The following is a 26,263-nucleotide window of genomic DNA, read 5'->3' on the forward strand; positions in this document are numbered from 1 at the left end:
TGTGGCAATGACAGGCATTACTCTCCCAGTCGGTCTCCTGCATATCGCCGGCCTTTAATGAGGACTTGACACAGTCCTTAAATCGCAGCCTTGGTTTCTGCCGGGGTCCCTTTCCACTAATACGTTCCCCATATAGCATGTTTAGGGATCCTGCCTTCCTTCATTCCGATAAGGGCGTCCATCGCCTCAATACTCAAGATATCAGCTTTCCTCAAGACCTGTATGTCTGGAGATTTTAGGTCCAGCCAGCATTTGGAATGTGTCTCAGACATCTCCGATTAAAGCGTTCAAGGACCTTTACATGACGTTTGTAAAGGGTCCATGTCTCACATGAGTAAACAAGCGATCTCAGTACACATGCACGGTACACGGCAATTTTTGTTTCCCTGTGATACGATGCTGGGACCTGACTCGAGACTCAAAGACCATGTGAATAAATGCGGTGCTTGGATAATATTTTTTCTTCACTTTTTCTCTCATTATACGGTGGTTATGCTTCGTGAATAGAATAACATATTTATACGCTTATGTATAAACAGCCCCACTATAAAATTTCATTTTTCTGTTAATGAACACATTATTATTATCAACAGACTTATTTATTCCTTTCGCACGCACAATGTTTGAAGAGGTTATACGTGAACAAATATATAAGGGCTAGAATAGGAGCCCTTACCCAACGTTCCACATATGGGTTAAAACCCATGACAACAGAATTGTGACGTGAACTTCTCAACCGCATTTTAAAACAGTTTTAGTTCATGTATTTGTGTATATATATGTTTAAATGTCAGTGCGTAAAGAAATCGAAAAATAGAATGTAGATAGGTGTGAATTGAACTGGTAAAATAATGTTTAGTTTCTACTCACATTACTGTTCTTCAGTGATTCATGCACCAATTCTTTCATGCTGTAACAAATATATTCATGTGTGAATCATATCTTTCAATCTTCAAATAGTTTCTCTGTGTGTGTGTGTGTGTGTGTGTGAATTTGAGGTGGGAGAAACAAGTTGAAATTAAATGTTGGACATTTAATAAGAAAATTAACGCAATTAAATTCATTTCTCTAATTAACGGTACTTTATATATTTCAGCAAAACTGAAAACAAAATGATAAATGACAAGATTTATACTGAACATATAATCAAGAGATTTCCTTCAAAATCATTTAAAATATTGTATAAAATTTATTAAACGGCTTTTAATGGTAGGGCATTTCTTAAAAGGGTGCATAAGCAACTTGCCTTAAAATTTCTTTTTTCTGTAAATGAAAGTATTTTTACTATCAACAGAATATGCAAGCTTATATTTAAAATACTATAGTTATTATTATTATTATTATTATTATTATTATTATTATTATTATTATTATTATTATTATGGTTGATTCAAATAATAACAATAGTGTATGTGCAAAGAATATTTTAACATTCTATTTGTACGTTATTCAGTGTTTAGATTACAATAGTAAATAGGATAACGAATTTAGGATACTGGTCTGAACGTTCACGTTGTGCGGTTTACAGCATTATCTTTTTCTACTCTAACCAACAGCACAGACTATTAATCGTTTCCAGATATCGATTAGCTAACCATGTCGTTCTTACTGAGAGCTTCTATTTTTAGACTAAATTGCAACCATATTCAAACGATCAGCATTGCACTAGCTATTATTAGATACGTAGTTGTGCCTGTATCGTCGGCTAGTTTGAGTAGCAAATAGAAGCTTCAGACGCACAGAACTTTTGGAAATAGGAAGAAAAATAGCAGAGTGAAGAGTCAACGATTTAGAGTTTCAATACCTTCAAGTTCCATAGTGCCAACACTTTTGCCAATCCTTTCAAGTATTTTTGCAGTAGCGTTGCCTAGGATACACGTTAGTGGATTTGCCGCATCCTATTCATAGTATTAAGCTTGTTCTCCTTGATGTCCTTATTTTAGTACTTCTCTACTGGTGTGTTCAAATTAATGTGCTCCTCTAACTGTGCTGCAGAAAACTCCAAATATTATATATTTAGGAAATGAATGCCAAATTACTGATATAGTTTATGCAATGATGATAACAACAACAACAACAACAACCGTAACAACAACAACAATAATAATAATAGTAATAATAATAATAATAATGATAATAATAATAATAATAAAAAATGCCCTGATGCAGTACCAGGCAGTGGCTCTCGTGACTTCTGATCTTAACTGATTGGAAGTGTTATCATCTACATTGTTTTGTCTTGGTATAAAAGATGGGCTACAGCAAATATTCTGCTCAATACCACAGATTTGCATGTCAGTTGTTTGGCCTTAACCATTTGAGTATGTCCCTTAGAGGCTGACGATGTGTGCATCTCTGATCACGAGCAGAATTATTGGGGAAGCATCATAGCCACGTGTTGAGAGGGATTCTTTGGAGTTTGAATAATTCACCTCAGCCTGTTTCGTTCAACATCCTTAAACAACCCTCTTTCAGGGACCTTTTGAACGGGATTGTTTACTGGACCAGAAGAAAATTCTAACTGGGCTCCACCTGCAAGGTCATGTGCTGTTTATCATTATATGAAATCACCACGTCGCGCACACATGGTTGTGATGCATGTGCCTAGTGTACCCTTATCAGACAGGTTGTCATGATGGGTATACTGGGCTTCATATATTTGTACCCTAGTGTCACTTTGATGGCATGCACTGCTCTCTCTAATAATGATGATGATGATAATAATAATAATAATAATAATAATAATAATAATAATAATAATAAGCAGCATGAAGGTGCTATTTTATTACTATGTCGTCAAATTGATATTTGAAATTTTAAAAAATTGTTGTTGTCTATACTCTCTTACTCTCATTTTAATCACTCGACGGCGGTAATGCTAGGGCATTGACCTCGAACCCTCAAGAGTAAACAAGAGACACAGAGACAGGCAGAAACAAGGAAAATGCCCCTTGTATTTGAATACTATGCAAATATTCTTTTAAAATCTTTTCTTTAAATTTTTCGCAAATTTAATTGTTTTCCTTACTTTCAGTTGATATAGTCTCAATGGCTGAAACCGGTATTGACATGTTCTTTATAAAATTATTTTAGCATTTTCTACCTTGATTCTTTCCATATATATCAACTCGTCTGTTCATTTTCAAGCTTATATATATATATATATATATATATATATATATATATATGTTCAAGTTTCATATATATTTCAGCAAAATTTATGCTGCACCACCAACGTATGGCATATATATACAAATCTGCTATTCTTTCTTACTTCTCAACTCAAACAGAATAAAAGATGTGTGCGCACACATGAACAAAATACGGTAGCCGGAAATTGTACAAAAGCATGTCGCCTCGCTCTCACTCTCTCTCTATGTATAGATATATCTATATATGTGTGTGTATGTGTGCATGCATATATATATTTACGACAGGATTCTGCATAGTTTCCGTCAACAAATTTCATTCACAATGCATTTAGTCGACCTGGAGCTTAATTACGGAAACACCGGTGCTCAAGTGACTATGCTGCTTAACCGAAGACGAGGACATGTGACTGAACCAAGCCATATCCCATTATATATTATTACATGATATTATGTAATATTATTACTATTCTGCTCTGTATATATATATATATATATATATATTATATATATATATATATATATATATATATATATGTATATATATATATATACTGAACGCACATATGTATTTGAAACGCCAGGGCTGTGGATTTTGTCTAGGAAAAATTTTCATAGATTTATTTTGTACGAAAATACTAAGGAAGGAAGCACTCCGTCGGTTACGACGACGAGGGTTCCGGTTGATCTGAATCAACGGAACAGCCTGCTCGTGAAATTAACGTGTAAGTGGCTGAGCACTCCACAGACACGTGTACCCTTAACGTAGTTCTCGGGGATATTCAGCGTGACACAGAGAGTGACAAGGCCGGCCCTTTGAAATACAGGTACAACAGAAACAGGAAGTAAGAGTGAGAGAAAGTTGTGGTGAAAGAGTACAGCAGGGATCACCACCATCCCCTGCCGGAGCCTCGTGGAGCTTTAGGTATTTTCGCTCAATAAACACTCACAACGCCCGGTCTGGGAATCGGAACCGCGATCCTATGACCGCGAGTCTGCTGCCCTAACCACTGGGCCATTGCGCCTCCGACGAAAATACTATATATCTAAGAACTTAGGGATGCTAACTTGTTCCACGAGTGAGAGTGTTATGTATTTCCTATATTAATGTTCCAGCATCTCAAAACTCGAGGGATTCTGAAACAAAATTGAATCCGCTAGTAGGTGGTAATAGCATTCACAAATCTTATATTCGTATGTTAACCAATGCTGAAGGTGTTTGCATGGTTCACATTATGTTAAATAATTGGTGCAATTTACACCGTTGGTTGTTCAAATGTTATGAAATGAAATTAAACCTTACTCTTCATTGGTAATGTATCGTAAAAAAGCATTCATGGTGACTAGAACGTACAATTACACATTCTTCCGATGTCACAATCAAACTTTATTTTCTGTACAGTAGGAAGCAACCTGATGATACAGAAATAATTTTAGGAACGAATCATACTCACACAGATGTTTAAAAAATATATAACCAATATGTGCCTCGGATAATGTCTTTCTTGTACAATTGATGCTGGAGTGAATTAAGTCTTTTGGTCATTTTTTAATCAGACAGCTATTGGGAGATTTTTCAAGAATGGCAAAAGAAAACTCACGAACAAAACGGGAGAAAGTCTAACCGCTAAGGATTTATTTTTCTGTTGTACTGTAATAGCTAACTTTGAAAACGTATTCATTCTTCATATATTTTCACACGTGATAAGCTTTGGGGAATTGCAGAACCCAGCATTGATATGTAGAATATCTTAGTCAGGAGTGAGCAGTAAGGACTATTCATGTGTTCCCAATTTCAATCTGTCTTTACATGATGTGGAAATTTTTAAAAGCCGATTTCTCTGCGTTTCTTCACTATGACATAGTTTTTCTCCTCACTTGCTTGGGAGGCTTCTTGACGAATGAATTGGAAAATCCTTTTGTGTTTTCGTAGTCTTCAATGTAAAGGTCAATAATGTGTGTAGTTTTAATAACTTCCAAAAGCTCATTCTAACTGATAGAATGTGGAAGATCTGCCGTTATGATACAAATAGGGTATCACGATAGCAGTGAAGCAGGAGTGAATCTTCTTTAATAACAACCCCAGTCTCGGTCATTCTATGGTATACATTTGACACGTAACAGGTTCTAATATTTTGCATTTAGGAATGAAACCCATGTTGATCAAATTTGCAAGAAAATCCCTGATTATAAAGATATGTGTGTGAATGTATATTTGCCTCGATAGGGGTTGTAAATGAAAGAAATGAAAACACCTAAGGGACTCAAATGGAGGATAGATGACTATATATCATATATCTGTTTGTTTATGTAGTAAAGTATTGCCGTAATTTTGAGGCACATTTCAATTATAATCTCCTGAAGTTACAGAAGCACTGATTGCATTTCGTAAATGCATATGAGTATGTGCTCAGAGTTTTCTGGTCATTTCTAATGTAGTAAACTTTCTCAAATTACATCGTATGAAATATGAAACACAGTTTGAGGACCTTATTCTGTCTATTACATTTCAAAATGAACGTGTTATTATATAGATGAAGAAATGATACTGAAAGCAGCTAAGAACATACTTTGTTGCAAATTAACTGCAAGTTGAATATTCAGAAAAATCTAAACCCCATTTTGTTACTGATTATCATCTTGGTACGTCAATTCAGCAACTGACAATGTTGTACCAACTGATTTTAATCAATTTAGAAGAGAAGATAAATTTCATGGGCTCGAGTTCAAATTAAAACCATGAAGAAATAATGAAGTCTTTGTTATGAGTGCCTCACTGCAATAAAATAACGCAGTGGTAGGAGACATTGAAGACATTTGATTTTGAATGCAGAAGTAACTGCAAGGGAGAAAAGACTCAAATAGAATAGCTGAGAAATAACTTCACATTTATACCCTATGGTTGCTTTTGTCTTCCAAGGGAAGAATTTTCTATTTAGTTGGTTATAGTAGGTTATCATTAAAGGGAAACAATGAAAATGAAATTGTGTTATAGGGATAGCTATCAAATTTTGCCGTATTTCCAACTGGTTATAACGAAGAGTTTTTAAACAATTTTTCGCTGAACCCATCTCCATTAAGTGTTGGAGATAATACTGCTAGTGAATGAGTATACGACCATCATATAAGAAGGTGACTGTAATAATATTTAACATCATCAGAATAAACTCTATATAGACTTTACTGATCAACTGTTTGTAATATTTTATTGCATATAAAGATATAAACTTATATATTTATAGTACTCAATCGTTGAATGTCAGCCTTTATTACAAACTTTCTGATGGATCCTGTCATAAATATGGCTTCAATTTGTTATCTTTGTTGGAAATGCGTATAAAATGTGCTTAGAGGAAATAAATAATAAATTGAAAATTAAAATATATTGTGGGTACCAATATTAAACTGCTTGGAGCAGACATAATAGTTTGTATGTAAGAAACAATTTCCAGAGAACTTATGAGCGCGTTTTGATATATATTCGTAAACGAGGAAAATCAAAATCTATTAACTTGTGTGTGTTGACGAGACCTCGAGCAATATATTTCGTTTGTAAAAGATTCTTTCGCAATTGAGTAAAGTATCATTAATTTACAGTAGTGCAATATAGGAGATGATATTACATATAAAAGACAGATAGAAACGGTTTCACTGAGAATTGTATGCGGCATATGTATATATAATATAATTCAGACATTTCACATCATACAAAGAAAATACTGAAATATTTTTGTATTCATTTTTTAGTTATTTGTATTCCACGTTTTGTAAAATATATTTCAATTAACGAAGTAATTCAAAGATATTTACCAAACTTATACATGTGTGTGTGTGTGCACACACATACATATATATATACATATATATATATATATATGTGTGTGTGTATATATATATGCATTGATATTGAAATGCAGGTATATATTTAAATTATGTTCGTCCGTGCATATAGATAATTACTAACTTAAGTTCTCATGGATATTTTCCCTGAGCAGATACCTACATACATACGTATATATATATATATACATATATATATATATATATATATATATATATATATATATATATATATATATATATATATATATTGTTACGAAACGGACGGAATCGCCCGCCGTCGTCGCTCGTCCCGAACGGCCCACACAAGTTCCGCCACGGAACCCAAAGAGGCGGAGAGAGGAGAGGAGAGATACAACAACAACCACAACCTCAGCACAGAGATACAGAGGCACAACCCGAGATACAACCCAAAGAGAGGCAAGGCAACAGAGACACTGGCTTATATTTAACAACAGTTTATACGACAATCAATGGTTACAACATCAAATACATTTAAGGCAGACATTTAAAGGAAGACATGCACGTGACTACTCAATACATCATGCAACAGATCAAAGCATAATACAACAGCAATTCAAGAGTACAGTTCAAAGTTCACGTCCGAAGACAACAGTTCTTTAAAGTCTCTTTCTAAACATCACAGATAAAGTCACATCAACAAGTCCTTTACTCAATTCTGAACATAAATACCACAACTCGATAATCGACATATCGACAAGTCCTTGACTGTTCTTTCCACTGTTCAATACATCGTGACACGTATCAATGCACAAACACATACCTCAATTCCTAATTGAATCGCCAGTGTCCCATTCCTCTCAATACTGCTAAATCCTCTGTACATATCCCTTCTGTGCCGCCAAGCTTTCTCGCATCCCAGCTTGCTCGCTAAGATTCCAACGCTTCTAAGATTCCATCTACTCGCTCTGACTTCCAGGATCCGACTGTCTTCTTCGAGGACCGGCCAGCGACTCCAAGATCCGTCTGTGTTCCTCGACGACCGCTCAACGACTGCCAAGACCTCACTTCGTCTCTGTGCTTCTTCCACTCCCTCATCTCCCTCTGTACCGCTCATACCCTCTCTAACTGTCCCTTAGTCTTATACTCTATCTCTCTCATGACAGCTCTACCATACTCTCTGCCTGTCCTTCTCTCTTACTGTCAATACCCTCTCCATCTGCTCTTAGATTCCCTTAATCTGTCTTCCTCTTTCACATTCTCACTGACCCTTTTCTCAACCGCACGAGGTCACAGGTCCTTCCAAAACTCATCAGTCTCCCACTAAACAAAAGACTGTCACATTTTCACCAGACATACTGGAACCATATCCACGATGTGGGTCAGAAACACTGCACTAGTTAAACCCGTAACAATATATATGTGTGTGTATGTGTGTGTGTGAGTGTATGTGTGTATATATGTATGTATGTATACATATGTATGCATTTACATATATATATACACCACACACACACACATATATATGATGACTTCATAACTGCATATGCCCTAAGCATAACCTTTCCAGATATTTGCTCTCATTTCTTCTCCACATTTTTTCAGTTCAATTGGTGTCCTTTTTTTAACTGTTGTCATTCTATATTAACGCTTGTCAACTTTCTTATCTTTTTCTCTCTCTCTTCTATCCTTATTTCTTCTCTTTGTCTAACACTAGCTCCAATTTAGTCATTCAGTCTTCCGTGAATATCAGTTGACACACTTCACTGACGAAGAATTCTACACAATATGTCAGACTCCTCTTTTCCTGCAATATAGCAAAATACATTTTTGTTCCAGAGTCTAACCAGGAAAGCACAATTAGCTTGTCTTATAGAGTACACATTTGTAGCTAGATTTCTCCAATCCGATACATTATAAGCTTATATACATGTATTTACAATTTAACACGTATGATTTCAAATAATTCAGTGCAGTGATGTCAGTAGACACTTCTTTATGATATTTTGATCTCCTGAAACATGACTCGAATCAGATATGAAGATAAATCCATTTATTTTTTTGTCACTAAGTAGATTGAACCCATATTCCCATTCTGTTGATCTGAATTATATTTATGAATCATTTTAATTAAACGAAAGTGATATTGTAAATCCAATATATGTAAATCAATGTGACTATCGAAAATGGACTTAAGGTAAAAATATTATAGGATATCAGTGCGCTAGTTACGTAGATAAGACAGTTAACATTGAGTCGGTATCTTGTATCTTGAAGGCGGCGAGCTGACAGGATCGTTAGGACGCCGGGCGAAATGCTTAGCCGTATTTCGTCTGTCGCTACGTTGTGAGTTCAAATTCCGCCGAGGTCGACTTTGCCTTTCATCCTTTCGGGGTCGATAAATTAAGTACCAGTTACGAACTGGGGTCGATGTAATCGACTTAGTACCTATGTCTGTCCTTGTTTGTTCCCTCTGTGTTTAGCCCCTTGTGGGTAATAAAGAAATAGGTATCTTGTATCGTTTCACCATAGCAGAAACTATTGTTTTGGAGAAAATATCATAGTATACCTGAAATTTATTTCTTTTTCAGCCCCCAATATTGATGTTGAATGTTACGGTAGTTCAAGCCCGTGATTTAGAGGCAAAAGATGCTGATGGTAAGTACCTAAAAGACGTTTTTTGACTAATGATTCGTATGAAATAACTAACTATCGGGTTCATATGAAATTTGATGTCTTAATATTTGTGGCGCATTGTTGAATGAACCTTCGTTTTATTTAAGAAATGATGTACTATTACAAGTTTTACCCCCTTCATTTCAGCAAATTCATATAAAGCATATATGCGAAAATTATTTAAGTGATATCGTATTTAATGTAGTGTAGACAAGAATTCAACCCACATATACAGTAATAATTAGAAATGCATATTCATTCGCTATCATAGTAGAATGAAAGTCAGAAATGGGACGCTCTTAAATGACAAAAACGTGAATAGGTGAGAGTACATAAAAAGTAAAATAAAATTAACTACAAAGTTCTAGGTAGATGTTACGTGTACATCACGTTTATTATTCACCGAAGCGATAAAAATATATGAAGAAAAAGTTTGATCTTTCTCACCCCTGAGTCAACACTCTATCTAGCATGTAACTGACTGTTATATGGTAAATTCTTCCAGCGCAAAGCCTACAGTCTTTATATTTTTGTCATCAAGTAAAATCGCCACGAACTTAAACTTAGCTGTTTATAACACTGTTGTTGCAACTTTATGACAAACTAAGTGCAAATATGTTACTCAGCGTCGAAAATATTCATTTTAATTGTAAATACTTGTATATCCAACACTAAAAATTAATCCTATTAATAAATTGATGTAGTGTGAAGCTTAACAGGTAATATTTCTAAATCGCTTCTTTTATTTTCAATTTTTAATTCATTTTCTTAACAAAACTCTCTCAGCGTGTAAAGTAACTATAAGAGTGTACATCATTTCTATGAAAATTGACATGGAATTCCCGTAGCTGCATATTCCAAAAATTGAAACAAACCATGATGACATTGAGAAACCTTGACAAGTTTTCGAATTTAATTAAATATTCTGCTACTATCAGGAAACTTCGGTTATTTCAATTAATTTTACTGCTACTTGTAAAACACACAGAATTAAGTAGCAGGAAAAAATAGAAAATTGTCTGATTTAATCAAATGTTTAGCAATGTTTCGTTGGATTCAGGAAAATCATAGCGCGAGAACAGGTAAGATAAAAATTAATTTCGCAAATAAAAATATCTGATAAATGTCTTCACGTAATCAGAAGAAAATTATACAAAAAAAAACTCATTTGATTTCTTTTATGTCATATCTGTGTTATGTTATATCTTTAACGAATACCCAAATGATGCATGCATAAATTTTTAGAAGTGTGCCAGATATTATAAATTGTTCGAGCACACGCACACACAAACATACATATTAAACACACTTACAGGCGTACGTAAGTGAAACGAAAATGAGGTAAGAGAAATAATTCGTGGTGGCCAGTGACATATATGTGAACAACAAAACAAATAAGGATATATTAAATAGAAATACAAAATTTCATGCTCTATTAAAACTATTTGCGCTTCCGCAGTCAGTAGCTAATAACTTGATGCAATTGGTATAAACTACAAATGTGAATGGTAGACAATCTCAGAAGTAAAGTATTCTCCAAAATTGAAAGGTCATGAAAAACAGGCATCTTTTTTCTGAAAACTAGAGTTTTCTGCCTTAATAGGCATTATAAGAACAGCACAAGTAACACTTATATACAAAACAAAGGGTAGAACAAATATTTCCAAAATACATTTACCAAAGAAGATGGTATATATGTGTGTTCATCTAACCAAACCACACATATTAAGCGTTGTTATGAGTATAATATATTTACCTGATAGGTAATAAGAAAATTGCAGATCGACAGATAAGAATTATTGGTAGATGTTACTAATAATCTTATAAAAAGAATGATTAGGTAAGGTTATAAGGTGAAATATTTAATTAAACAATTCAATTGTAGTTTAGATTCACATATTATATTAAGTTTGGTATTATTTCAAACTTGCAATAAATTTATAAATTAAACGTTTGACATGAATACGAAATATTGCTAGCATTACAAGCACCGTTGGTTAACGGAGATTGGCAAAAGGTTAGGTATGTGTTCTATAGATTATTCTATGTTTTATTCTTTCTATCTTTTTCCCTTTTACTTTCCTTCTCTTAGTATGATGATGACAAATTCCGCTTTGGAATCTTTTATTCTACAGTTAGTTCTGGCTCGACCAAAATTCAGTAGGTTTTCACGGAACGAAATAACACTCATTACACGATCGACGACTAAATATTTGCCTTTAGCCTTTTTATCATTTTATTACATTACTGTCTCTGCTTTTGTAATCAAAGCGTTTTATGTTTCTCTTTTAATATTCAGCTATAAGTATTTCATCATACATTTATATGTGCATTATAATTTTCGTCTTATATAGTGGGCAATATTTATAGGCTTGAAATTTGTATTTCGTCAAAAATGTTGATGCTACTACATTCTCAAATATTGTTACACAGTATTTTCGGGTTGCCTTTTCACCATCGGTTTAAATTGTCGAAATGGCGATGATATCCATTTGAGGACTAATGACTAAGTATCCCCATCTACGTCAAATATGTACTTTGCTTATCCTTTAATGCATCTGCTCATCGTCACTGCCTTGTCTGATTTGTTTAATAAGGCTGTATTATCCTAGGTAAATCAAGCAAAACAAATTAGGTTTAGGAGAAAACGTTAATACTAAAGTGAAACTGTTTGTTTTTGCGAAGGATTGAAGGCTATTGAGTTTGAATTGTTTTTAAAAGAGCATATATAAACATCGTGTATACTTTTTTCATGTCAGTCCAAGCTTGATACCTTTTAATCATTTAAATATATGTATGTATATATATATATATGTGTGTGTGTGTGTGTGGTGTGTGTGTGTATGTGTGTGTGTCTGTGTGTGTACACATAAATGTATTCAAATCAGAGTGATATGTATGTATAAGATGAATAGATAGTCGTTTGTTCAATTCATACTACATATGTTTTATATGTTTCAATGAGGTTGTAATTTATTTGTCATAATATGATTTGATATAACACAATTCACATTATTTAATATCATTATCTTTAATTACCTACCCTCACAATGTACGTCTTGAACCATAGAGTGCTAGACCGATTTATCAGTCCTTTGCTTACAACGCCTAATGAGATATCAGGTTATAAAGCGTAGTAAGTGATGAACAGTATGTAATAAATCGTGGGCAAATAAAATATAATAATATTGAAACATGTGTAGCATGAATTTGACTAATGACTATCAATTCACCTTCATGCATTCTCTGTTTAATTGCATGATACTTACAAGTGATTTTGCAAAAACTACGGTTGCAAAATATATAATATAAGTTAACAAGGGAAGACTGCGCTCGGCGTAAAATACTGTACTCTTCCTTTGTTTTGTGTACACACAAATATGACTTCTGGTGTGTTTCTTTTATTATAACCACACATATTGAGCATATTACAAATCAACTACACACTAACAGCTAAATAATTGAATAAATCATATGATAAAGGAAAACAAAATATCAATTACGCTAAACAGCGAACTTGTAAATTGATTCTGAATATATACTATGTTATTTAATGAAATTTTCGTACCAGCAGCAAGTTGCAAGCAGATGAAGCCATGAGCACAAGCTTCGAACAGTGTATAGACTCAAATGAAATTGTGAAAGGTGTAAATTTCAGGACTAGTTATGACAATGTCAGCTGATTTTACACTCGCATTTAATGGTAATTGCAAAGTTTTCCATACAAACTAGGAATGCATTACTGGGCAACAGTTCCATAGAAAATGGAGGATAAAGGATAGAAGAAGTTTACAAATGACTCGGTACGTGGCTGAAGTAAACGCAGGACGAACATGCACATGTCAGAAGCAAAAATGACTGATGAAGATCAAATCTAGTAATTCAGACATGCTTACCATTTATGAGTCAGCAACAGACGCCAATATTCCTACATTTTGAAGATGAGTTTAAGACTGTCTTGAAAATTTGATAGTGAATTTAAGAAATTTACTCTTATATAAATTTCAATGAACTAATACGAAAATATGAATAAAGTATTATAAAATACACAAGTCTAGAATAAACTAGCGTTTTTCATATATACACTAGCCTTTTCAATATACACAAATATACATGTATATTATATAACAGCACTATAGGATAAACCAAGAAACATATGCAACAAAATACCTGAAGAAATACGTCAAACGACAAAGACACAAACGTCTGAGAATAAAGAAAAGTGTGCCAGATTAAATTCTTCAAAAACGTCAATAAATCAGTGAAAGAGTAAGAAAAACGTATTACCCAACATGTACTCAAATCTTAATAGTATACAGCCATCACTCACAGGATTAACTAAGCACATTAGTTTAAATAAACTAAGCAATCTCAGCAAAGAAAAAATCGTTCTACACAGGAAGATAAATTCTTCAAACTTGTACAAAATATATTCACTATAAACCAACTTATCTTTCTCATTTCCAGTACCATCTTCCATCTCCGACTGAAATATGACTTAAACAAAATAATAATTTTGGAAACACTCTATCAAACTCTAGAACATTATTTATATACACACACAGACATATATATATATATATATATTATATATATATATATATATATGTGTGTGTGTGTGTGTGTGTGTGTGTGTGTGTGTGTGTGTGTGTGTGTGTGTGTGTGTGTGTGTGTGTGTGTGTGTGTGTGTGTGTGTGTGTGTGTGTGTGTGTGTGTGTGTGTGTGTGAGAGAGAGAGAGTAAACCTGAGCCGACTGTTATAAAACCAGTAACATACAATCGGCAAAGTTGTTCGCGTGTCAGGTAAAATGTCTTTATTTCATATCCTACGCTCTGGGTTCAAATTACATCGTGGTCAAAGTTGCCTTTCATCCTTTAGAGTTCAATGATAAAAAATATCAATCTAGAATGGTGAAAGTTTGGAACTATATGAACGTGGATCGTATACCTAGCGAAATTTGTTTCGGCTATTTGAGGTCCGCAATGAAATACCACCATGGCCTATTTGTGTGATAGATATAACGTAGCCAGTTTTAACACCGCTATTTGGCTTTTTGTATGGGTTTAGCAATATCCATTCCGTTGCAAGAATGCTGGCCAGATTTTCTGTTTGAAGATACATTCCTTACACCCTCCTATCAATCTCAAAGACTATTTAAAATATCATTGGCAATGGCTTTCCTCCTCTTGACTACTATATAAAAAATGCACAAGAAGGAAGGTAAGCAATACCTGCATAATTCAGGAAACGATACTTAAATATGCATGATTCACAAAAGCAATATATTTATAATCACGGAGGAAGAGGAATATATCGTGAATATTAAGAATTTACTCAACAGGAACAACAAATATATAAGGATTCGTAAAGGCTATACCACGCAATTAAGAGTTAAATTGAAATAAACTGATTACAGGTATAAACACATGTAGGACCCTGTACTGATTAAAGCTTCTCTCTAGCATATATATATATATATATATATATATATATATATATATATATATAAACAATTGCAGCGTGGAAGGTGTTTGTAAGCCATGTAAGAAACACACAAAAGCCGTTCGATTCACTTCAAAATTTAAGTTTAATTTGTCAAATATTTTCGTCGCTAAAATCCGCGACCTGTTCACTGACAAAAATCCAGAGATGCAGCACGGATTTTTGTCAGTGAACAGGTCGCGGATTTTAGCGACGAAAATATTTGACAAATTAAACTTAAATGTTGAAGTGAATCGAACGGCTTTTGTATGTTTCTTAAATGGCTTACAAACACCTTCTACGCTGCAATTGTTTTCGTTTCAGCACACGATCTCAGATCAAATCACTTGCTATGCGAGTACATCCCCTATATATATATATATATATATTAAGAACAGTAAAACTATACAAAGAGAAGAACTTCCTCCGAAGCATAACAAATGCATAATAAATACACATCTTTACCAAACAAGAAAGGCTGAAAAGATCCAGCAAGAAATCCTTCGAAGACATTCTAATGGTTTTTTGGGAAGGCGTTATCACCAACGTCGATGCTCAATATCTGTTAACACATTTTTCAATGGCTCAAAAACAGCAAGAAAGAAATAATCATAGAAAGACCACAATACAATTTATTATACTATTATTGGCGTATACAATTGATATTAACAACACTAATTTTGTAATAAAAGCTGTGTACTTATTCGTTTGTTCATCTTCATAATGTTCTGTATTTCACAATCGATTCTAGATCATAAGCGTAGTAAAACATAAGCGTACGATATATATCGTTTATATAGAACAAACGCTCGTATATAATGGGCTTAGGGAATGATGTCGTGTAATTAAATGATGACCTAGAATAATCTCAACAGATATAATTCCGAGCAGAAAAATGCCTTCACTTCTATACTAAAATATTCACGTACTAAATAACAGATAAATAACCCCACGCCCCTTTACATCAATGCATCCATAAAGATTCGTGCGCACGAGCCTATTTGTTTACTGCAGTCACAGCACACTATCATGTGAGTTTTGAATAAACTTAAATTTAAAGAATAAAGTAAAAAAAATTAGTGTTTGGGGTAAACTAAGATACTAGTTATATCGCAGGTTTCGTCTCCTTGTGGTCTGAAAACTGAGAAAACTTTGAGAATGTTCTTCTTAGATCTTCGCCAGAGAAAGAATCTTGTATTCTTTCCACGAAGGAAAATGTGTAGCTTACGTATATTTATGTCTATAAACAAGGAGTCAGCTAAACTAGTTAATATAATTTGTACGTTCAAAATCTTAATTAATTCTGGACTAGGCAGCGCTCTTCTACCGTATAACTTTCAATAAACATACAGTTTTGTTAGTCACTACGAGGGTTTTTTCTTTGTTAGAATACAGGTAGTTACTGCAAGGTTTTTCTTTCTTTTTTAGACTACAGAAAATAGAAAACCTGTTTTCTAGTGGTCTAAAATCGTACAATTATTGTTAGATCAATTCCTCTTTTTCTGCCTAGGGAAGGATTGAAGCTGCAGTGTAAACATGGTTTACTTTTTAACATCTTTAATATTGCACTTTTCAAACATGTTTACTTTACATTTCAACTTACGTATTTATGTATATATGTATGCGTGTGTTTGTACCTGCACGTCATTGGTATATATGTGTTGAGGTGAATATAAGAAAACGACTGTACTTTGTTAAATATTCATGCGTCAGTACGTATATAGTTCATAATATCATCCGTGAGAAATTTACAGTCTAAAACTGCTGTAAATTTGTTTTTTGTTGGCAATAAATAACTTTGTGTGAAATAACATTTCCCAAAGCGGATGTGCGTGATTTTCAATTTATTTTCAACAAAAAGTGTTAAAAGTTATTTTCCTAATTGTTGCGTGTTACAGCTTCATGTTTATTTCCCTTCGAATTTGCAAGTTTAAGTTTTATTATTTTTTTAAATTTTTATTTTTATGTATTTTTATACAAGATTTTTTAATGAGATTTGTCTTTTGGTCACTGATCCAGATAATATTTCAGCCTGGTGAATAAATTGAATAAAAACCAAAAAAAAAAAAATATATAAGTGCATTTTGTTAAATCACTTTTTAAACAACTAATAATAGTAATAATTTTACGTTGGATCTATCAAAAGAGAAAGTGTCATATAGCACGAATTACTTGTAATATCCTTCCTTCTCCGGAACTGTTAAGGTCGATATTGTTAAGAATATTTCTCACCCAATTGTATTAATAATTCATTTTCATGAGTGGAGTATATCTGTTGATAGAATGCCGCAGAAGAGAAATGTACACGTAAGCTAGTATATAGAATATTAACTGATACATAAAATGCTTAAACACCATGGAAGTGTTACGTTCTGCATATTTTATAACTTAGACAGTAGGAAAATGTCGTACCCAATACTTCTTGTAGTGCCTCCAAGAGTAATGGGGGTAAGGGGATGAATAAACCACGATTCCTTGTTTAATTCAGTTTGAAACTGTGCATCATATATTGTGTTCTCTTCGCATGGAATTCCTCGAGATTCTCCCAGTTAATAAATCCCAAGGGCCATGCAGTGGCATAAAACCGAGTTACGTATTGATTCTACAACTTGTGATGTTTATTACATTGGGTGTTATAGATGATTACCTACCTAACTACTAGATACACACACACGCACATATACGCAATATTGCTTACATCTTGACAGGAGTTAATGATGTTTCAATTTAGCTCTCCAATGAAAGTGGCCAGATATGTACATCTTAATGCTTTCCTAAGCGTGCGCGTCCTTATCTTACTTGTATTATCATCTTACATGTATTATTATCTTACATGCATTATCAGGGTATTATCATGACTCTTACAATTTTGATAATTGTACTTATTTTGTTAACAACTTTCCATATTTAGATCCAAGAATACCCTTTTCCCATATTGTATTTTGTCTACTTTATTGAATTCGTTGTGTCATCGCTGATATCAGCATATCATATAAACTTTATAATGTTAACTTCTGGCTACAAATTCTGCTGAAGCCTGCTGTTACTACGCGGCCAAGATATATATTAAATAAACAGAATAAAAATGAGACTGAACCAGATGCGTGTATAAACACAACCAGTCAAGATTTGACAGCCAAACATATATGAAAAGCACCACTCATATACTAAAGTAACTCCTAATTTTACTGATGCCTACTTTTATCCATTTTTCCACATTTCCATTCTCACCCAGATGGTCCTCAATTGACCTTTACTATTACACAACTATCCACTGCACCTTCCACTCTGTATCGATTTTTTCATTAATCACCTTTCTTTTCTCTCTCTCTCTCCCTCTCTCTCTCTCTCTCTCTCTCCCTATCTCTATCTATATCTGTCTGTCAGCAGAGTATAATATCCTGAGAACCATGTGATAACTGAGGACCATCAAGACAGGGAGGTATGTGTAGATACCACCAGACAATATGATGTAGATCACCTCTGCTTTAACCATATACCTGTAGAATGGAGCAAATTTAGACTAAAGGCTAACGGTTCATGATGCTGCCTTTATTTCTTGCCGTGCTGATACAACCGCATTTCCAAAATCCATGTCAGGAGGAACTCTCTGTGGAAACGAGTGTGACGTATCATCCCTGATACTTCCCACTAATAATTTCTCTCCCTTTCTCTCACCCACTGTCTCAATCTCTTTTTCATCTCTCTCTCTCTCTCTCTATCTCTATCTCTCCTCTCTCTCTCTCTCTCCTCTCTCTCTCTCTCTCATTCCGTCTGTGTGTGCAACATCAGACGAGAGATCAGAAATGTTCCTACACATCAGCTAGGGCTTCCATCAACACTTCTTTCAAGGTTACATAGAAGCACTTCACACTCCTTGAAATCCAATTAGGGAAATTGTCATACAACTGTCTCTTATCCCCATGGTGAAATGGGAAGGGGCTCTATCCTGTTGGAACTACCCAGGAAAGCCTTTACATAACCTATGTATTTGGATCAACTAGTCTCTCAATCTTACTAGTTATGTTACCATCAGAGAAAAACAGTTCCTACATATGAGATTTTCACTGTATTCACCCTAAACAGCTGCATTCCTTGCTGTTTTGAAGGATCCATCCAGTAAGGATTGTTTTCGGGAGCAGCGCCAAATTTTTTGTTGGTTAAACTTACCGTTCTCGTATAACAAACCTTTCTCGCTGTACAACACACAGTCTTCTGTGAAGCATTCCTTTACATCCAACCAAATTTAGGTCACGTCTCCAAACATGTCAGGTTTATCCTCTGTTAAGTTGCGCAAGATCTAATCTTGTACAGACGAAATTTTCCTTTTTGTTTTAAGATCTGTCTGGTGGTTTTTCAGGGAATACTCAGTTCGCTGAAAGTTCTGCGAAGTGACATCTTGGGTCTATCATAAACTGTTATAGTGACGGCTTCATTGATTTCATGCGCTTCAGTTGATCGTTTGTTTCTTGGCTTATTTCTTTGAATTCCTTGACCACCTTCCTCAGTGTCATAAGTAAAAGACAATTAGGGTTTCCTGGAATGTTGAGCATTGAAAGTAAATGTCATCCGTCGATTAAAACCGACTCTCACGACCAGTGAGTAGTACCAATTCCATTATTTTTTTCTTCTCAAGACAAATTCCAATTCACTCTGCGGAAGAAAAAAAAAGTATATTAGTGATATTTCCCATGTATACTGGTTTTATGGACACCCTGTACGTAAGTATATAAAAATCAAATTAAGCGAGAAAAGAAAAATACAATAAGCTCCGAATTAACTCCAATATTTGTTACAGTAGCGACTAGTCTTGAGTTAGTTGAAAGATATTAAATTTCCTGTTTTGCTGTTAAGTTTTGCTATCATCACCAAGGCGATCACGTTAATATTATTTTCGTATCTACCATTTGCGCTAACATCTTAATATGATACATACATACTTGTATGTATATATATATATATGTATATATATACATATATATATATATATATATATATATATATATATATATTATATATATATATATATAGATAGATAGATAGATAGATAGATAGAAAAGAAAATAAGTATATCGCATGAACAGGATAAACTATACGTATTTTGCAGAAAAAATATGTCGGCGACCAGCCATGTGACAGGAGCTCACTCACATTCCTGTGAATACGCGTCAAGTGCTTGGTCCTTAAGCTAAACTGCCCGGCGACAAATTCTTCTGCAATTTTAGAATATATAAATCTAGCTTTATAAGAAGCTATCGGAAAGTTTGCTTTAGAAGCGTTGAGATGTATTGAAAGATACAGACAAGGAAATAAGTTTATTCTAAAATGCAGGTTATTGCTAATAATATAGCATGAACAGGATAAACCATCCATATTTTGCAGAAAAATCTGTTGGCGGCAAGATTATTTCCTTATCTATATCTTTTAATACATCTCAACGTTTCTAAGACAGACTTTGTTGACTTTCAACGTAAGTTGATTTTATTGCATATGTGTGTTGTTGTTTTTCTTGTTTTTGCTGTTTATGCACGTTGCGGTCCGTGTGGTAGGGGACTGAGCAGCCATTTGATGAACCGTGCTCAATATATCGTGGCACTCCGCCGGTTTACGACGATGAGGGTTGCAGTTGATCCGATCAAAGGAGCAGCCTGTTCGTGAAATTAACGTTGATTGGCTGACCACTCCACAAACACGTGTACCCTTACCGTAGTTCTCGGGGAGATACAGCATAACACTGAGTGTGACAAGGCTGGCCCTTTGAAATACAGGTACAACAGAAACTGGAAGACTGAGAGAAATTTGTGGAGAAAGAATACCGCAGGATTCACCTCCATCCCCCAGCCGTGGAGTTTTAGGTGTTTTCGCTCAATAACACTCACAACACCCGGTCTGGAAATCGAAACCGCGATCCTACGACCGCGAGTCCGCTGCCCTACACACTGGGCCGTTGCGTCTTCACGCTCAACATATAACTTAACTTGAAGACATATATTTCTTTCTCTTTCTAATACAGTTAGTGACACGAAGGACGGTCGTATCGGCCGATAGCAGATAGTTTCAACGCCCCTCATCCTGGGAGAATTGAATTTGTCTTTACCATCGGAGGGAAAATGGTTAAGAAATTCAAAGAAACGGGCAGTTTCTTGAACAAACATAGATATGGTCTAACAGCTGTAACGGATGAAAGCTCTCATGGCTAATGCTTATGCTAGACCAAATTTCACTTTGCAGGAGATCCAAGGAGCCGGATGGAACCTTAGAAACCATCAGACAAATCTATAAAAACAAGGGAGAATTATGTTGCTTCTTCTAACATACATTTAAACCACTCCTGTACATGCTTCCATGTTTATTCGAACTGCATGTTTAAAATGTTACTTTAGACGAGAAAACAATTTTTCTTTTATTTTATTAGCTTGACAGGTGAGATATATAAATGCCAAATTGAAATACGGGTACATATTCCATAATTTGAATAACAAGAAAAAAATGAGCAAATAAGTATAGCCCGATATGTCCTCTTCTCACCTAATACTTAATCAGAAACATATTTGCCCAAATATCGATTTGTAACATCACTAATATCAATATTGATGCATAGTATTATTTCACCTAACATAAAAAAATGCAAACAAGGGACATTTTCTCGACTGACGTGGTCAGTATTCTAATATATTCTTGCATACTAGCTATTACGCCTGCGTATATATGAATGGAAATGTATCTGTATGTATATGCATTTGTGTATGATAGTGTGTGTCTGTGATGAACATTTTTTCTATAGCGTTTATATCTCTTCAAGTTGACATTTAAAAAAAAATTATCTTATTAGCAAGCTCAGCATTTTAACACATCGTTTTGATTCGAGTTGAATGTGCTATAGCCAAGTAACGTGTCGGAGAAGAAAAGGCCTTAAGAATTTTGCTACTATAACTTACTCTCTCTCTTTACTCTTTTACTTGTTTCAGTCATTTGGCTGTGGCCATGCTGGAGTATCGCCTTTTAGTCGAGCAAATCGACCCCAGGACTTATTTTTTTGTAAGCCTAGTACTTATTCTATCGGCCTCTTTTGCCGAATCGCTAAGTTACGGGGACGTAATCAATCCAGCATCTGTTGTCTAGTGATGTTGGGGGGACAATCACAGACACACAAATATATACACACACGCAAACACACACAAACATATATATATATATACACATATATACGACGAGCTTCATTCAGTTTCCGTCTACCAAATCCACTCAGAAGGCTTTGGTCAGCCCGAGGCTATAGTAGAAGACACTTGCCCAAGGTACCACGCAGTGGGACTGAACCCAGAACCACATGGTTCGTAAGCAAGCTACTTACCACACAGCCACTCCTACACCTAAAGCTGTTTAAAATTGATAGATAATACTGTGAGATTACGTTTATGTCAGTAGGTTTTCATATACCAGAGCGAATGATCAAACAAGCAATACAAAAATAAAAATAAATAACGAGATCTAACGGAAAAGATTAATTGTTGTTTTTTCTTCTACTTTTACCTTTTTAGTATGTTGAGAGAAGGTTGCTAATAACCCTTTACAAGAACTCCAGACTGGTGGAAGGGAAGAAGAAATAGAAATAGATCAACAAACAGGAGACCTGGCCCAAATGCTTGCAAAGCATAGACTCCTCTCACCTAAGATATTAGGTGGCGCAGTTAAACCAGAGATTACTTCATCTGCCACATAAAAGAGGCAGACTTATATATGTCACATGAGGGTATGGCAATTGTAGTACATAACGTATAAAAGCATATATTTAAGCCGAAGATTCAACATTCGTAAAATAGGTGACTCAAATAAGAAATTAGGCATTAAATACGATGGATGTTAGCAATATCATGCGAAAGAGTTTTTTCCTAATAAGGGTTGTGAGCAGGTTACCACGGTTTATTATAAGACACATAACTGAAGATCTAAGTACTGTATAACATCCTATGGAATTTCTTTAATATGTTTGATTTGGATATAAATAGGTAACAGCAACAACATTCACGTTGTGGATATTTTGGAGAAATGTTTGAAATATTCTATGGAGAGAGATATAACTGAATCTCCTTACCTCCGAATGTTTTAAGATACGTCCTGATAATTAATGCCAATTTTACACACACGATAATCCAGATTACTCTAGAAACAGAGAGGATAATTGGCTGCAAGGATTTGACAGAATTAACGGCCACGACCACGACCACGGTTAATATACATTAAGTATTAACTGTTTAGCAAGGTATCACTTCTTGCGAATTCTAACGTTAACGCACCTTGATAGATCTTGAAGACGTAAATAAATATATGAAGCTGCATCCATCATATAAACCATTGAAACTTTTAAAGTAAGAGAAGTAAGCAACACAAGTAACACAAGGCACTTCGAGGGATCTGTTACTGAAATTGTATTGATGCAGATATAATAAAGATCTTTCACAAATATTTTTAACTAAGAACAAGAACACAAATTTGTACATGACATGCCCCCCCCCCTTAGTACTCATTTTTACGAACATAGAGTGAGAATTCTAAATTCAGTCTAGAAGGTATTTGAATCCAGAATACAAAAGTAAGTTACATATATTATACACCAGAACCCGAGCGCTTTTGCATCTTCACTTTCAATATCATTTTTAATTTTTATTTCTTGCAATTGGAGTTAGTCGTAAATTAGACTGACTTCAACTCAATGACATATGACTGGAATTAAAGTTAAGTATGGCCTTTTTAGTGATAAAAACAGGTTTTGCAAGATTTAAATTTAAAAGAGATATAATTGTATAGGTTAGTAAATGAAAGTATTTCCATCTGCCACCGAACACGTCTTAATATCCGTTCCTAGTTCGGATTTCTTCAAGCCTTGCACAAGACTAACGTGAGTGTCAGCGAAGGAGCAATGGACAAGGGAGTTAACTCCGACAGTAAATCGATTGTTAAGTGAACTCGAAGATTACAGCTATAATTTCACAAAAGCAAGGAATATATATGGTAGCTGTTACTGAGATTCCCTTAATTTACAAAAAGAATGAAAATATCCATTCATTCATTCATTCAACCATTATCTATCGACACTGCGATATAATGTGTATCATTGTGTCTAAGTAAGAAATTAGTCTACGAATACCTTCTAATGATTAAAACCTAAACAAACTGCAACGGTCTCAACTCACGAGAAAAGAGATCAAATCTGACGTATAAATGCTCTGTATTGTATTCGTACGGGCACATAAAAAACGTAATTTATGTGATAACAAATGTCATTTTTATGATCATTCTCTGACATACAGAGCACTTGAACGCATCCCACCCAAAACCAAATCATCTTCCTGCATTACTTACCTCGAAATACATTATCTAATATGTCCTTTCGTTTTTAGGATGTTAGGGTGTAATTTATAGCAAAGTTGCTTATCAGTTGAGCAACTGGGAAGCAAAACTCTCATTGCCTCATGATAATACTGATTTACCGATTTGATTCGGCAACCGAGATTTCTGATCACTATAGTCGCTTTTGTAGATTGCTATGTGAATCCTATGGAACATTTTTTCTGGATTATGTCTAAGATAATATCGGTAATTCAATATTATCAAACGATAATTTGAGGACTTTAAGATGCGCGGGTACAATTGTAGTGAGATTTGACTGTTACTTTTAGCAAAGCAAACGAAGACTTAAGATGCTCGCTTCATGGTTCAGTATCACATTGTTGTTGTTGGCGTTGATTTTACTGTTTTAACAGAGCAAACTCATAATCAAATCCTTCCTATAAGACAATAGGGAAGGATATAGGGCGAGATAAAATGATTTTACTATTATGACTCGCAATACGAGCAATCACAGAGAGGGTCACTTGTTTGCAATCATTGAATGTCCTTAACGAAAACATCGCTTCTTTTTTTCTTGTTAGCAGCTGTACTTTGTAAAAGAAACCTAGTTAGCACTGCTTTTAACATACATACAAATCTATATTTACAATATCTTCATAGATTACATCTTGAAACACATATCATTAAACCCTCTGGCGAAATATATTGAAGTTGAAAATAAACAGTAGGCTCTTCTTGTTCAGGTGAACTATATAATAAAGATGATGGACTGAATTAAAAGATGCAGATGTAAATGTTGCCTGTAAAGAGGAAAGAAAGGCTCTTTTTTTATATAGAAAGGAAAACACCTACCGTGAATATTCTTAAAAGGGAAGCACTCTTCGATTACATATGCCATATGTTTATGTCCAAAAATGTATATATATTTATGTATGAACATACACACACACACACACACATATACATACATACATATATATATATATATCTTTTTGTGAGTATGTGTGAGTTAACGCGTATATTAATATATATTTCCGTAAGTAGTTGTATGTGCATATATAAATACAGACGCAGATACAAACATCAAATTATACGTATGCATCTATATGTATATCTATCTATCTATCTATCTATATACACACACATGTAGAGATGGAGAGTATATAAAGATGAATATGAGTGTGAGTAGGAGCATACACATAAGCACATGCATAAATATATATATATATATATAATATATATATATATAATCTGATAATTCACATGTATTGTTTATATCAGCAAATATAAGGAAAAGTTACATCTTAGATTTTAATTTTATGTGAAATACCGGACTTCGAAACTGAATATAAGAAGCACGCAAATCCATTGCAACGATAGCTGCTGAATAACTTTTCATTACCGCCTACACAGGTACGCATTTACGTAGGTGTATAGAAACGACAATGTAGAAGAGTGAGGAACAGATTGACGTCAGGTGTCCATATTACTCTGGTAACAAAATCAACAATTACTAGTATATTTAGATCGTTACGTTAGTGAAGGTTATTGTATAAAAGTGTCGTTTCACAAAAGAAACATGCGAAATGAATAGGCACTTTACATTATGCAGTCTTTAGAATAAACTTAATAGGTTGATTAAGAAATATTTATGCTTAATATAGCTATGGACACACGTGTGTCCATCCTTGAATGAATAACTAGTTAATGGGAAAATAGATGTATGTGTGTATATTGTATATGTGTCCACGGACATACAGGACCATTTGTGTGTGTGTGTGTGTGTGTTTAAATAAGTAGAAACTATG

General features: G+C 34.3%; 1 protein-coding gene across 2 annotated transcripts in view; it reads left to right on the forward strand.

The window, feature by feature from the left end:
- The window catches only part of LOC115213303 (BAI1-associated protein 3-like), a 1,469,361-nt gene that overhangs the window by 984,690 nt on the left and 458,408 nt on the right, over nt 1-26,263 (forward strand). For both annotated transcript variants that reach the window (XM_036504187.1, XM_036504188.1), the window contains one exon: nt 9,542-9,608. In XM_036504187.1, coding sequence (XP_036360080.1) covers nt 9,542-9,608 — 67 coding nt within the window. The remainder of the gene's footprint in view (nt 1-9,541; nt 9,609-26,263) is intronic.

This window comes from Octopus sinensis, linkage group LG6 (genome assembly GCF_006345805.1).
Source record: "Octopus sinensis linkage group LG6, ASM634580v1, whole genome shotgun sequence".
NCBI lineage: Eukaryota > Metazoa > Mollusca > Cephalopoda > Octopoda > Octopodidae > Octopus > Octopus sinensis.